Source organism: Myotis nattereri, assembly GCF_964212035.1.
Source record: "Myotis nattereri genome assembly, chromosome: 4".
Classification (NCBI taxonomy): domain Eukaryota; kingdom Metazoa; phylum Chordata; class Mammalia; order Chiroptera; family Vespertilionidae; genus Myotis; species Myotis nattereri.
The window spans coordinates 100,254,486-100,269,866 of record NC_138079.1 but is presented as its reverse complement, the minus strand read 5'-3'; the positions used below and the strand labels follow the sequence as shown (position 1 = coordinate 100,269,866).

At 44.0% G+C, this 15,381-nt stretch overlaps 2 protein-coding genes across 4 annotated transcripts in view; one reads left to right on the top strand and one right to left on the bottom strand.

Annotated features, from left to right (window-relative positions):
* Nucleotides 1–884: 884 nt before the first annotated feature.
* On the bottom strand, nucleotides 885–5,862 carry LOC308517694 (uncharacterized protein C16orf90 homolog; the record flags this gene model as incomplete). Its single annotated transcript, XM_081088961.1, has 2 exons — nucleotides 1,428–5,862; nucleotides 885–1,042 (listed from the first exon to the last, which is right to left on the bottom strand). Exons 1-2 carry the CDS (start codon nucleotides 1,609–1,611, stop codon nucleotides 885–887), a joined length of 342 nt encoding a protein of 113 aa, XP_080945087.1. The 5' UTR covers nucleotides 1,612–5,862.
* Nucleotides 5,863–8,549: 2,687 nt separating this feature from the next.
* The window catches only part of CLUAP1 (clusterin associated protein 1), a 44,397-nt gene continuing 37,565 nt past the window's right edge, over nucleotides 8,550–15,381 (top strand). For all 3 annotated transcript variants that reach the window (XM_081088960.1, XM_081088959.1, XM_081088958.1), the window contains exons 1-4: nucleotides 8,550–8,639; nucleotides 12,033–12,144; nucleotides 13,096–13,180; nucleotides 14,107–14,286. In XM_081088960.1, coding sequence (XP_080945086.1) covers nucleotides 8,618–8,639; nucleotides 12,033–12,144; nucleotides 13,096–13,180; nucleotides 14,107–14,286 — 399 coding nt within the window. In that variant the 5' untranslated portion in view covers nucleotides 8,550–8,617. The remainder of the gene's footprint in view (nucleotides 8,640–12,032; nucleotides 12,145–13,095; nucleotides 13,181–14,106; nucleotides 14,287–15,381) is intronic.

The window sequence follows — 15,381 nt, the reverse complement described above, 5'->3', positions numbered from 1 at the left end:
CAGACCACCGGGATGTGGCCCAATGGAGGCCACCACAGACTGGGCATCCTCAGATCTGAACCCTGGGGGCAGTCTGGGAGGAACCCAGCTCTCCTGTTCTCCAGAATCATAGATGCTATCACGTGGGTATGGCAGGAGCCCCCCAAAGGGGCTTCCAACCCGGGCTGCCAGGACTGGAAGTCAGCCAGACAGTGAGGGTCACTGAGGCCAACCTGGGTCTTCCCATCCTGTCCCCACAGGGCTGAGGCCTAGTGACAGACCAGGAGTGATTCTACCCCCAGGGGCTATTGGACACTATCTGGAGACACTTTTGGTTGTCACAGTTTGGAGGAGGGAGCTAGCTGAATCTGGGTAGAGGCTGCTGACACTGCTCAACATCCTACAACACCCCTGATGGCCCCCACCACAAAGAATGATCTGGTCCCAAACAGCAACAGGGCCAGGACATGGAAACTTGCTCTCAGAAGCACAGGTGCCAAGGGGCTGTTTCTCTAATGGAACTGGCCTGATGACAGACGGAGGGACAAAGGTGCATGTGGGCTCTGGCTTTTATTGACATTAGACCAGCGGGCTCCCCAGCCTCTGGGAGCCCCTCTCTCACTCAGCCCGGCCTCCCAGGTACAAGTGGTTTCCTTGAGTTGGAGCAGGCTGCAAGGGCATGCCCAGGCTTCTATTTTTTTCTGTCCCTCCCTCAGGACCGCCTCTTCCTCCCCTCGAGTTTTCCCAAGGTTGGCCCGGGCTCTGGTGCTGGGCACCTGCAGGTGTCTCCATCTGGAGGGGCTAGTGGTGGGGCTGAGCCCTTCCTCTCTGGACCTGCCTCCTCCGCCACCTCCTGGGTCATCTTTCCCCTCCTGTCCTGAGCTGTGAAAACGGCACTCGGATCCCTACGGCCTCTCCAGAGCCCCAGAGCAGATTCTCTTGCACAGTGGACAGGTGGGCTCCTCTGAGGCCTCCCAGGATCTCTTGGGCCGGAACCCCAAGCCTTCATGGGTACCAGGCTGGGAGGGGGCACCCTTGGCTGGATCCATGCTGGAACTGGATCCTGAGGAAAGGGGAGGGAGGAGTTACTTGGAGGGTCCAAGGGGAGGCTGCCAGCCTATCTTATCCAATGATGCCCCCTCCAGAACCTGACACCTTTAAAACAGGAGTGGAGGGATGGGGCTGGGGGGTCTCTTTAAAGATAATCCACGAGTGAGGGAGGGAGGAGGAAGAGGGAAGCATGGTTCAAGTTCTTCATCTGACCCAAACCCTTCATTTTATTAATGGGGGAAAAAGAGGCCCAACCAGAAGTGGGGGAGCTTGTTGGTTGCAGAGATGGCACAGAAACCCTGAGGCTTGGGAGTGGGGCAGGGCCCATCTGTATCCGAGTCTCCAACGCACCCCTTCCCTGGGTCTCTCCCTCCTGCATCACCTAGACAGGTGCTCACCTGTATTTCCCAGGCTGTCCCTGGGCAGTTGAGCTTCCAGAAGGGCTGAACGGTGGCTGTTACCTGGGTTCAGAGTCCCCTGTGGCAGGTCCAGGGGCCAGGCCATGCCCTCAGGCCATGGGAGGCAGCCCCCAGCCATGAGCCGGCCCAGCCAGTGACTCTCACACTGGCCAGCAGGCTGCATGTGGCCTGGTAGGTAGAGTGCCAGGCCCCGGAGGTGGCGCAGCCGGAAGTTCTTGGGCTTGCTTCCCTGGGCACTGGGACACTGCTGCTGCTGGGCCCCCAGCCCTCCTTCGTAGATGTTGGATGGTGTGTCCGGGTGACTGGGGAGTCCTTGGGCCCAGCTCACGGAATCTGTGGAGGGGAAAGCAGGAGGGTGGTGTCCAGCAGGCCACAGAAGCCATGATGGGAAGACAACACATCACATGCTCATGTGATGGGCTCCATGTCAGCCTGCCAAACCTCAGCTTACCTGTCTGTCAAGTGGACTAAAATCCTTGCCTCCAGCCTCCCCTGACCCAAGGTATTAATTTTCTCTCCTCTCCCAGCCAACAGGGAGGTCTGAGAAGCCTTAGCCTTGGCACCAAATCCTCTTTCAGGTCTTCAAGTCCTCCTGCCACCTTCCCCTTTTTTTGGTTAATCCTCACCTGAGGATATTTTTTTCCATTGATTTTTAGAGAGAGTGGAAGGAAGGGAGGAGAGTGGAGGGAAGTAGGAAAGAGAGAGAGATGTGAATGAGACACATTGGTTGCCTCCCACAGGCGACCCAACTGGGCTGGCGATTGAACCTGCAACCCAGGTACGTACCCTTGACCGGAAATCGAACCCATGAGCCCTCAGTGTATGGGCTCTAACCATTGACCATACTAGACCCATTTTCCCCCCTAACCTAGATCACTGTGGTATAGAAATTTCACAGTGGGTTCAGAATCACACAGTCCAGGTCACATGTCCTGGACCAGTGGCCATTCCTCTCTCCCAAGTATACATGACCCTGGTGGCTTTGGGCCCACGTCAGGACAGTAGTACATCTCTCTTCCTGCCATCCCTTCCCATAGCCCCACACCTTCTCTTATGTGCAGCTCAGAGAACGCACAGACCAAGGCTTCCATTGAGGGCCAGTTTGGTGGGGGAGGAGTGGCCCAGCCTCCTGTGCAGCAGGGCTCTGCTCTCCCCTGCCTAGGGGGTGGGTCTACAGGTTTCCCTTAGCAACCGGCTGTGTGATGTCACAGGGAAGCCTTCCTGGACCCCCTGAGTTAGAGGTAGGATTATGCCCTGGACAGAGACAAGGTGGAAGGAGAGCAAGGGAACGGGGCAGAACCTGAGAGAGGTTCCTGGTCCCTCTGGCTTGGGACAGGCCATACAAAACAGACTCAGCTCTTGCAGGTTGAGGAGTCACTTCCAGAAGGACAAAGTTGGGCTGTGCTCTTTCTCTGGAGCACTCCCATGCTTTCCCCTTTCTTATTTTCCCAGGCATGTTACCTTTGCCTTTCTTCTAAGTTATAAAGGCCCTTTTTTTTGACTCTATAACTTGTTACCTGAGACTATGCAGCCCAGCTGGCTCACTTTTTCTACCTCTGTGACCTTCTAAATAAACTTTTGCTTGTAAAAGGAAAAAAAAACAACATCCAAAGTTGGAGGAGGTATTGTGCTACTTGATCTCAAACTATACTACAAGACTATAGTAATCAAAACATTGTACTGCCATAAAAACAGACACACAGATCAGAATAAAGAGCCCAGAAATAAACCCACATCTATATGGTCAATTAATCTATGACAAAGGATGCAAGAATATACAATGAGGTAGACAGTCTCTTCAATAAATGGTGTTGGGGAAACTGGACAGGTATATACCAAAAAAATACACCTAGACCACTTTCTTACACTATATACAAGAATAAACTCAAAATTGATTAAGTGTAAGACTTGAAACCATAAAACTAGAAGAAAACAGGCAGTAAACTCTGACATTGCTCTTAGCAAACATTTTTTGGATATGTCTCAATCGGGCAAGGGAAACAATCCAACAAAAAATAAATGGGTCTACATCAAACTAAAAAGTTTTTGCGCAGCAAAGGAAACCATCAACAAAAAGACAACCTACTGAGTGGGAGAAAATATTCACCAATTATACATCGATAAGGGGTTAATATCCAGATATAAGGAACTCATACAATTGAGCACCAAAAAGATTTAAAAATGGGCAGAGGACCTGAATAGGCATTTCTCCAAAGAGGACATACACATGACCAATCCTATATAATAAAAGCCTAATATGCTAAGTGTCTGGTCGTTTGGTCGTCTGTTCAACCAATCAAAGCATAATATGCTAGTGATATGCTAAGGCCACTCAACTGCTCGCTATGACGTACACTGACCACCAGGGGCAGACTCTCTGGTAAGTTAGCTTGCTGCTGGGGTCCAACCAATAGGGACTGAGGGAGACAGACTGGACATGCCTTAGAGCCCTCCTGTGGTCCCTTCCCACCTGGCCAACCTCTCACCTCCCTCCCCGGCCTGATCATGCGCTGATGGGTTCCCTCGACCTGGCCTGTGCCCTCTTGCAATCCCACCTGAGGGATCCCCCACCCCTGAGTGCACGAATTTCATGCATTGGGCCTCTAGTAAGATATAAGAAAAGATGCTCAATGTCACTAATCATAAGGGAAATACAAATTTAAACTACAATGGGACATCACCTCACAATTGTCAAAATGGCTGTTATTAAATCAGCAAGTGTTGGTGAAGATTTGGGGAAAAGGGAACCTTTGTGCACTGTTAGCAGCATTACAAATTGGTGCAGCTACTATGGAAATAGTATGAAGTCCTCAAAAATTAAAAATAGAGCTATCATATAACCCAGCAATTTCACTTCTGGGTATTTATCGAAAGACATCCAAAATACTAATTTGAAATGATATATGCATCCCTATGTTCATTGCAGCATTATTCACAATAACCAAGATATGGAGGCAACCTAACTGTCCAGTGATAGAAGACTGGAAAAAGATGTTGTATATATGGGGAATATTACTAGGCCATAAAATGAATGAAATCTTACCATTTATGAAAACATGGATGGACTCAGGGTATTATGCTAAGTGAAGTAAGTCAGACAAAGACAAATGCCATGTGACTTCATTTATATGTGTAACCTAAAAAACAAAGTAAATGAACTAATAAGACAGAAATTCATAGATATAGAGAACAAACTGATAGTTGCCAGATGGGGAGTTGAGGGACATGGTTAAAAAAATAAAAATTAAAAAAAGCGAAGGGCTTAAGTACAAATTGGCAGTTAACAAAATAGTCATGGGAGCCCTGGCTGGGTGGCTCAATTATACCAAGGTTGCGGGTTTGATCCTTGGTCAGGGCACATACAAGAATCAACCAATGAATGCATAAATAAGTGGAACAACAAACAGGTGTTTCTCTCATCAGTTTTTAAAAAGACATGGAGATGTAATATAAGCCTAGGGAGTATAGTCAATAATATTGTAGTATCTATTAGTGGTGTCAGGTGGGTACTAGACTTATTGGGGGATCACTTATAAGTTATATAAATGTCTTATCATTATGCTATACACCTAAAACATAATATTGAATGTTAACTGTAACTGAAAAATTAATGTTAAACTTTCAATTCTATCAATTCACAGATAACATGATCTTACATAGAGAAAAATTAGTTCACACTCAAAATTGTTTGAGTCACAAAATTGTTTGAGACAGTTTGATATCAGCAAAGTTGCTAGATATAAGATCAACACAAAAATTGTATTTCTATACACTGGCAAAAGAACAAAAAGAATAAAACAGGAATAAATTTCACCAAGGAATTGCAAGATAATACTGAAAACTACAAAACATTGCTGAAAAAAATAAAGACGACTTATAAAATGGAAAGACATTCCTGTTCATGAGTTGAAGGCTTAATATTGTTAAGACAGCAGTACTCCCTAAAGTGATCTACAGATACTTTGAAAATCCCAATGGTCTTTTAGCAGAAACAGGAAAGCTGATTCTAAAATTCATGTGGAATTACAAGGGAGCCCAAATAACCGAAAACAATTTTTAAAAAGAATTTAAATTTAACCAAAATAGTATGGAACCAGCATAAGGATAGACATCACAACCAATGGAACAGATTAGAGAGACCAGAAATAAAGTCATATATCTATGGTCAATTGATTTTCAACAAGAGTGCCAAGACTATTCAAAGGGGTAAAGAATTTCTTCAACAAATGGTGCTGGGGCAATGGATAGCCACATGCAAGAGAATGAAGTTTGACCCCTATCACACCATGTACAAAAATTAACTCAAAATGCATCAAAGACCTAAATGTAAGAGCTAAAAACTCTTAGAAGAAAACATAAATCTTCATGAGCTTGGTTATGACAAAACTACAAGTAAAAGAAAAACTAAATTTGACTTCATAAAAATTTAAAATGCTGCTGCAAAAGGCACTCTCAAGAAGTAAAAGCTTACAGAATGTGATAAAATATTTGCAAATCATATATCTGGTAAGTGTGTAGTATGCACACTTATATATAAAGAAGTCTTATAATTCAACAGTAAAAAGACAACCCAATTTTAAAATGGTCAAGTTGAATAGATATTTCTCCAAAGAAGATATACAAACTGTCAACAAGCACAAGAAAAGATGCTCAACAGTATTAGTCATTAGGGAAATACAATTTAAAACACAATGTGATAACTACTTCTTCCTCATGAGGATGGATATAATTAAATTTAAATAAATTGAGAAATGTTAACGAGGATGTGGAGAAACTGGAATCCTCCTACACTACTAGTGGGAATGTAAAATGGAGGCGGCAAGAATGTACAAAAGTTCAAGTTGGTACACATCCTTTTAAGCTGTTCCCACTGTCAGGCTTTTTGTTGTTTGTTATTTTAACCATACAAATAACTATCTACTGGTATGTTATTGTGGTTTAATATGTGCTTTCCTAAGGACTAATAACCTTGAGCATCTTTTGCTTTGCTTATTATTTGCCATATATCTTCTTCTTTGAAGTATCTGTTTACATTTTTTGCCCACTTCCTAATTGGATTGAGTTTTGAGAGTTCGTTATGTATTCTGGATAAAACTTTTCATCAGATTGTTTGTGAATATTTTCTTCTAAACTGCGGATTACGCTTTCATTTTCTTTGTTTTGTTAATATTCACCGGAGGGTATTTTCCCATTGATTTTGAGAGAGAGTGGAAGCAAGCGGGGAGGGGGGAGAGAAAGAGGAGAAAAACATCAATGTGAGAGAGACGTGTTGGATTGGTTGCCTCCCGCACGCACCCGGGCTAGGGATGGAGCCTGCAACCAAGGCACGTACCCAGGACTGGAATTGAACCTGGGACACTTGAGTCCTCAGGCTGATGCTCTTATTCTCAGAGCCAAACCGACGAGGGTTAGTCTTTCATTTTCTCAAAGTACCTTACCCAACTGGTGAGGCTCAGTGGTTGACCATCCACCTATGAACCAGCAGGTCAGGGCTGCATTCCTTCCGGTCAGGGCACATGCCCAGGTTGCCAGCTCTGTCCCCACTGAGGAGGGGGAGGGTGTGTGTGTGTGTGCAGGAGGCAGCCAATCAAAGATTCTCTCATCAATGTTTCTCTCTCTCCCCCTCTCCCTTCCTTTCTGAAATAAATTCATTTTTAGAAAAGTGTCTTGAAGAGAAGTTTTAACTTTATATGAAGTCCAGTTTACTTAAAAAATTTTTTGGTGTATCTAAGAAATCCTGCTTAATCCAGTCATAAAGCGTTCCTGTAAGTTATCTTCTAGAAAAGTTAGTTTTAGGTGTTGTTTTTTTTTTAACTTAAAAATACTTTATTGAGCACTTGATATAAACAGTAGTTTCTTTTTTTTTTTAAATATATTTTATTGATTTTTTACAGAGAGGAAGGGAGAGAGAGTTAGAAACATCGATGAGAGAGAAACATCGATCAGCTGCCTCCTGCACATCTCCCACTGGGGATGTGCCCGCAACCCAGGTACATGCCCTTGACCGGAATCGAACCCGGGACCCTTGAGTCCGCAGGCCGAAGCTCTATCCACTGAGCCAAACCGGTTTCGGCAACAGTAGTTTCTTGTAAGGTGACAGTTTTATATTTAGGTAACTGTGAAGGTTCATTTACTTGGATTCCCAATTAATTGTTTCAAACCATTCATTGAAAGACTATTCTTTCTCCACTGAAGTGCTCCGTCACCTTTGTCGTACTGACCATATGTGTGTGGATGTATTTGGGGGCTCTCTTTACCGTCCGTGCATTTATATGTCTGTTACTTCGCCAACACCGACACGAGGGCGGAGGACATCGCAGCGGTTGGCAGTCCCCCTCTCCCATCCTTCCAAGCTCAGCTCACTTCATCTCCCAGCTCTTCTTTTCACCTGTCCTCCTCCAGGGCAGCCGAGGGAAGGCTCCCAGCTGAGGCCCCAGCGGATCTGCCGGGAGTTGGGGCGCGGTCCTCACCCTAGCCTTTTGGTCCCTCAACCAGGCACACAAACGCTCCCGGACGGAGGGCACGGTTACCAGGACAACCGCCGGCGCGCGAGGACCCAGACCGATTTCCGGCCTGTTGTGAGAACAAGCCCGGCGCGCACGCGCAGTTCCAGGCCTGACACGCTCTCGCGATACCGTGGTCAGCCCCGGCATTTCATCTGAAGTTCGGGGTTATGCCCTTTAAAGCTGCGGTCTGTGTTTGGGGGCTTCGGACGCGGCCACAGCTAGCAGTTTACACATGCCAGAGAGAAGTGTGCTGGGCAAGGGATACCAGGCTTCGTGACACTATCGTGTGTTCTTTCAAGAGGAGTTGAGGAGGAAATGGGAAGCAGTATGTAGAACGTCTAGCATAGTTTCAGGTACATAATAGGTGCTTAGGAAGTGTCAGCCAGTGTCAAATGTCTCTGCGAGATGTTGAAGTGGGGTAAAGGGGGCTCGGGTTTGAAGCTCCCGGTCGGGCGGTAATCCCGCACCTCAGTCCTGGATTCCGAGGCATCCCCAAGCCCGCCTTCCCTTCTCTTGCGCGTGCGCGCGCAGTCCGGCCGCTTCGCCTTCCGTTTTGTTTGGCCCCTGCTGCGCGCCGTAGAGAGCTCCGTGCGTTGCCATAGAGACACTTGAGCACTGAGTTGGGGGCGCCTGAGACTCCGGGCTAGTGGGGACCAGAGCGCCATGTCCTTCCGCGACCTCCGCAGTAAGGCAACCCTGCCCCTTGTGACCTGCGGGCCTCCCAAGAGACAGGGGCTCCGGCCGCCGGGTTCTCTCCTCTGGGCCCGGCCGAGCGCCTCTGGCCTCTGCGGTCCTGGCCTCTGCCGCGCCCCCGTCCCGGGCAGAGCGCCCCGGCCCTGGCTCAGCACTTTCTGCGGTGATGGGAAGTTTTGTATCTGCCACTGGCTGTGGCTCGTGCGGCTGAGGAACTGAAGTTTTATTTTTATCTGATTTTGATTGATTTGTATAGCCACGTCGCTACCGTATTGGAAAACGCAGAAACCGTTTTGGGGTTGAGTTAGGTTAGAGCCTTGAGAAACGAACAATAAAACCGAGGCGGGTGGGGGGGCGGGACGGCTGAATAATAATTGCAGCTGTCATTTTTTTTTTGAATCTTTACAATCTTCCACGTGGTAAATGTTCTGTGTGTGTGTGCATCGTTTTATTTACTCTTCTAAACACGCTTCTGTATTTAGAAATGAGGAAACGGGCACAGAGAGGACTCACCCAGGTGGTAAGAGTTGGCGCTGGAGTTTGGATTCAGGTTGTTTAACCTCCAAAGCCTTCATACTTTCTAAAGGGGCTGATGAGGGAAACGGAACCCAGATGCCTTTGTTAGGAGGCTGGGGACGTGGAAGAATGGGTATGAGAATCAGTTACTACTCCTTCGGGGCGACGCCTGTTACATTTTACATTCACTCTCTTATTTTAGCCCTCACTTTAACAGTGAGGTAGGTGGCATAATACCTGGATTTGAGGCACAGGTAGGTAAAGTGTCTTGCTTTAGGCCACACAACCAGAACTGGGTGGAACCAAGGATGAGGACATAGTGCTGTGTGAATCAAATCTTTTGCCTTTTGCCCTGGCAGGGTGGCTCAGGTGGTTGAAGCATCCTCTGGTGCACCGAAGGGTTGTGGGTTCGATTCCAGGTCGGGGCACATACCTAGTTTGTGGGTTCGAGCCCGCTTGAGGTGTGTACGGGAGGCAGCCAATCCATGTTTTTCTCTCTACCTCTCTTTTCCTCTCTCTCTAAAACCAGTAAAGAATATTCTCAAGTGAAGATAAAAAAAAAAAAAAAATCTCTTGGCTTTTATACAGTGTCATTTTCTGAATCAGGAGCAGCTCAGCTCCCTGGCTCCACTTTCATAGACGTAGCAGGGGATTGCCAGCGTGGTGTGATCTGTAAGGCCAGTTTTCGAACTAAATTGCTGGTACCCGGAATTTCACCATTAAAGATGACTCCTTTCAGTTATTGCTGGGGTCCAACCCCAGCAGGTCCAGGGGTCCCCAAAGGTGTGGACGGAGTCGGCGAAGAAGGAAGGACACGGAGACAGTGTTCAGTTGATCAGCAGCCTAGCCAGGATCTCTAACCAGGATCTCCAGACAAGTTCTGGTCTGGATCTCCAGTGAAGTTCTGTGTTCATGTTCTCTTGCTAGGTTCTCCAGCCAGGTTCTCCAGGCAAGTTCTGGAGATCTCCAGAGAGGTTCTGCTCTGGATCTCCAGCGAAGTTCTGGTTAGGATCTCTAGCCAGGTTCTGTGTCCATGTTCTCTTGCTAGGTTCTCCAGCCAGGTTCTGTCCAGGTTCTCCAGCCAGGTTCAGTCACCAGGTTCTAGTCAGGTTCTCTTGCCAATTTCTGTAGTCAGATTCAGTCCAGGATCTTTTGCCATGTTCTCTCCAGCGAAGTTCTTCTGTCTCTAGGTTCTGTGTAGGTTCTGTCTTCTAAGTTCTGTCTTCTTAGTTCTGTCTCTCTTCTTCTAAGTTCTGTCTCTTGCTGTCTTGTTACATCTGTATTTATACCAGTTGATTCAATCCTATCAATCTCTATTACAAAGGTTAGGGCGTTTCTTATCTCCATTCCAGGGAGTAAAGATTATGTAGCTTAAGCATGATTGTTCATAGTTAAAGTGATTAATTACCCGCCTGGCACTTAGTTAAGAGGTTTTATTCCCTCCCTAACTTCAGGGGAAAATCCCTACCTGGGGAAACAACCTTTCTCAGAGACCTTGGTTAAAACACATAGTGCCAAGAAGGTGAGCAAACATATTAAGAACAGTATGCCATATATGCCAGGTCCCTTGAAACAGCAAGCATGGACCGGCTCCCGGCAAGTTATGAGTTGCTCTTTTTCTACAATGTAAATATACAGGAAGAGGCATCATCACCTTTTGTTAATACACCTACTAGCACCGTAGCGTGAATTATTCCCTTTGGGATTTGAAGGTTCTTGGTGACTATATGTTGTAGGGACAAGTTTCTCCTTCCTGGTAGTTTAGAGAGAGCACTCTGCTAGGGGACATTGAATGGGGTTGTATTGGGAAGAGTGTACAAGAAGGGGATTTCTGAACATTTTGACATTAAATGAATGCTATACAATTGTGCAATATATGGTAAGACTCTTACTCGTTTTGAAAATGCTGCATAATGAACAGAACTTAACTATTGCTTAGTGGGAAGAAGTATTTAGGCAATGCCTGACTGTGTGACGGGAAGACTGCTGCTTTATTTTCCATCACTCTATTCAGATTTCCCTAAAAACAGTGACAGAGGCCCTCAGTGCCGCTGCTCTTTTCTCTGCTCATGCCTTCTCTTTTGCGATCTGGTGAAATCCAGCCTAGCCTCTGATGCCTGGGTAGCTTCTTTGTGACTGTTATTGGGACATTTTGAACATCTACCTTCAAGAAGAGCGAGGACAGACATAAATAGCCTTGAGCACACTGAATATAGATCTTGGCATATTGTTGGAACTCAAAACATGTTTGTTGTGTTCATTTCCAAGTTCTGCCTAAAGCTTAGTGACAGCCTCCTCCAGTATCAAAAAGTGTTAGTATTACTGTTTTAAAATCTGTTTTATAATAAATCTAAATAGTGCTCTATAGTTCAACTATTCTTTTTAAGATTTTTCCTAGTTACAGTGCAACTAATCTTTAAAATTTATGTTAGCAAGTTCCTATGTGCTCACTAAAAAAAAAAAGACAACTCAGAAACATGAACTTTACCCTACCACCATCACCACTCCCCATAATATCACTGTTAACATTTTAAAATATTTTTATTTATGACATTTTATAAGACCAGGTATTTCTCATTTTTAGTGGTAAGAAGATATTCAAGAGAGAGAGAGATCAAAGAGAAATTAAATTCACAACCAATCTCTAAACCCCATTTTAATGTACAGCTTCCACTTCTCCCAGGGCACTTTAACTGTTTTCAGGAAGCAGAATATTTTAAGTTTTAACTACTTTTTAAATTCCCTCTTAGTTGATAAATAGTCCCTAAAACTGTCAATAGACTGGGAATAAGGAGGGAAGGCAGAAAAAGTAAGTTAATTAGTTGTTGTTTGACAATGAATTGACTGAATTGTATTTTACCGTGGACAGATTTTACAGAGATGATGAGAGCCTTGGGATACCCTCGACATATTTCTATGGAAAATTTCCGCACACCAAATTTTGGACTTGTATCTGAAGTTCTTCTCTGGCTTGTGAAAAGGTTAGAATTGTACTTTATTGCAGTCTAAGAATGAATACTCAATTTTATTTATTAGCCACCTAGAAACAGGTTATTGTTGTTAAGCTAAAGGAAGAGTTCAATAAAATTTGAGCTTGACAGATTTAGGTGTAACCTGTTAAAAATCAGTTGAGTTTTAAAGAGTGTTGTGGGAATCGAAATATACCAGTGAGTGGAAAAGGGAGACTATTTCTCAGTAGGAAGCAGACAGTGGGGTCCAAATTCTTCTCCATTCCCTCACCTTCATCAGGGAGTGACAAGGTACCTCCCTACACACTCTTAATGAGTACACTGGATTAGAAATTTCAGTTTCAATTTGTGTGTAAAACCCAGTATCTAACATTTGCGGTTGGCAAACTTTTTGTTAAGAAGATAGAAAAGAAAAGAAAAAAAGAAGATAGCAAAGACCTTAGGTGTTGCAGGCAACACAAGATCTCTCTTGCATATTCTACCTTGTGTTTTGTTTTTTATAATCCTTGAAAAATGTAAAAACCCTTCTTACTGGCAAGCTGTACAGAAAGACACTAAGGGCTGCAGTCTGTTGACTCCTGGGGGGTCATTACTAACATGAAGAAAGTAACTCCAACAACTCTGCTGCTTCTCAGAGCTAACTAGTTACTGTCAGCCCAAGTAGTCATTCTGATTATTTTAATTAAACTTTGAGGTCTGAGAAATTTAATTTTGTAAGCTGAACCCCAAATTTGATTTTTGAAATTAGTTAAACCTATTCTTGGGGTGAGGATTTGCTCCCTTGAATGGTTGGTATTTTGTGTTGCTTTTGAAGTCTTTCTTAATCTTACTGACTTCACAGGGGACTCAGAGAGCTTCCCGTTACAGATCCACTGACCTCTCAGTTGCCCCCTTTCCCTTTCGTGGACTTTATAGTAATTAACTGATATCTTCTCTCTGTGTCTGCCTGGCTCTCTCTCATAGGTATGAACCTCAGACTGACATACTTTCTGATGTTGAGACGGAACAAGACCGAGTTTTCTTTATTAAGGCAGTTGCCCAGTTCATGGTTAGTTCCTGCTTATTTGATGGAGTTGTAAAATTAAATATGTTAGAAAGAGAGAAGTCCTAGTTAGGGCTTCTTTCAAGTTTCTAAACCTATTCTATTACCAGGTTTCTTTAGAGCCATTTTTGCAGCAAAGTATTTAGTTTTAATTCAGTATTTGTTAAGATTTTAATTTATTTTTGAATAGGTTATAATATTTCATGGTTCAGAAAAAGAATTTTTGTAGATTATGAAATGATAGAGTAAAATGGCTTCTTATCCTCTATCCTGTCTGCCTTCTGCCCAGCTCCATTCCCAGTAACCACTATTAATATTTTCCAGAGTTTATGCATATGTAAGCGAATAGGATATAAACTCTTTTCTTTCTTTTTGCACAAATGGTGGCATACTGTTTAGAAACTTGTTTCTTCAGTTAATGGTACATTTTGGAGAATTTTCCAAATACATATAGAACTTCTTATTCTCTCTTAACACTCGAATAGTATTGCTTGCCTGGATAAATCACAATTTATATAATTTATATGGATAGGCATTTAGGTGTATATAACTTTTGCTCTTTGAAGCAATGCTGTAACAGATAACCTATATGCATCTCATTTCCTTTGTTACTATATCCATCTCTAAGATAAATTCTCAGGATTGGAATTGCTAGGTCAAAAGATATGTGTATTTGTAATTGTGTTGCCTTTTACCAAATTGCTTTCCATCAAGATTAGATCAGTTAAAAAAAAAAAGAAAGAAAAGGTTGTATCAATTTACACACCCACTTGCAATGTATGAGTCACTTGAAAGTTTGATTCTTAATATAATCAGGTCATATCCCAATTGTTGGTAGAGACATTTTCATATTACCTACATGAAATTTGGTTTAGATTCTATTCTACATGGAAAAAGCCTTAAACTGTTTGTTTGTTTTGGTCTGAAAATAGGCCACAAAAGCACATATAAAACTCAATACTAAGAAGCTGTATCAAGCAGATGGGTATGCAGTGAAAGAACTATTGAAGATCACCTCTGTCCTTTATAATGCTATGAAGACCAAAGGGATGGAGAGCTCTAAAATAGGAGAGGACGATATCAGCAAATTCAAGTTTGATCTTGGCTCAAAGGTAAGGACAATGAACGGCTTGTAGTGAGGGATGAAATGTGTATTTCTCACTCTGAAATGGAACATGTCATATACTCATAGAACTACTTCTTTCCTTATCCCTTGAATGAGGGCAGTTTGTCAATTTTGTACTCATCAGCATTCGAATAAAAGCAGAAGTCATAATAAATTAATTCAACTATTTACTGAAAGCCTATTGCTAGTAAGGTAGGAGTAGAGCTAGCAGGAACAGACTCCTAGAGGACTAAGGAAATAGGAGGAAAGTCAGCTGTGAATGAATATTGAGAGTCGTTGCTGATGGTTTGATAATCAGAAAGAGACACCGGGGCCCTAGCTGGTTTGGCTCAGTGGATAGAGTGTTGGCCTGGTGACTGGAGGGTCCTGGGTTCGATTCCAGTCAAGGGCACATGCTCAGGTTCTATCCCCAGTAGGAGATCAGTGTAGGAGGCAGCCAATCAATGATTCTCTCTCATCATTGATGTTTCTATCTCGTTATCTCCCTCTCCCTTCCTCTCTGAAATCAATAAAAATATATTTTAAAAAAGAAGAGACACTGGGGATTTGTTGTTTAGGAGAGGGAGCATGAGCAGAGCAGGGAGATGTTTGTTTGGACTCTGAAAATTTAACATATTCAAGGAAGAAGAGGTGACATGCAAATCCTAAGAAAGAAGTTGCGCACAGGGCTAGATGCTAAATCGTCATCATCATCATCATCTTCATAGTAATGGCTGCCACCCTTGTGGGAGCTGGGTGCTATTGCATGTTAACTCATTTGAACCTCGTAGCAGTCATGTGAAGTGCAGTCTAAAGGCAGAGAATGAGGGGACAAAAGGGTTAACAGAAGGCATCAGGATGCTGCACTAGGAAATGTGTCCCTCAGATTGCCCCTCCCTGTCACTCACTACTGTAGGGGTCCCCTGTGGTGACCTAGTCCAAATAGGAAGCAGGTCAGTTGCATTTGACTTGACATTTGGGTTTTTAAGGAGACCTGAAGTTGCTCTAATTCGTACTTAGATCAGTGTTTCCTAAACTGGTATCCTCCGAGCTCTCTTCCACAGGATGTAAGGATATGTCTTGTGGAAAATGTCTTCTGTAG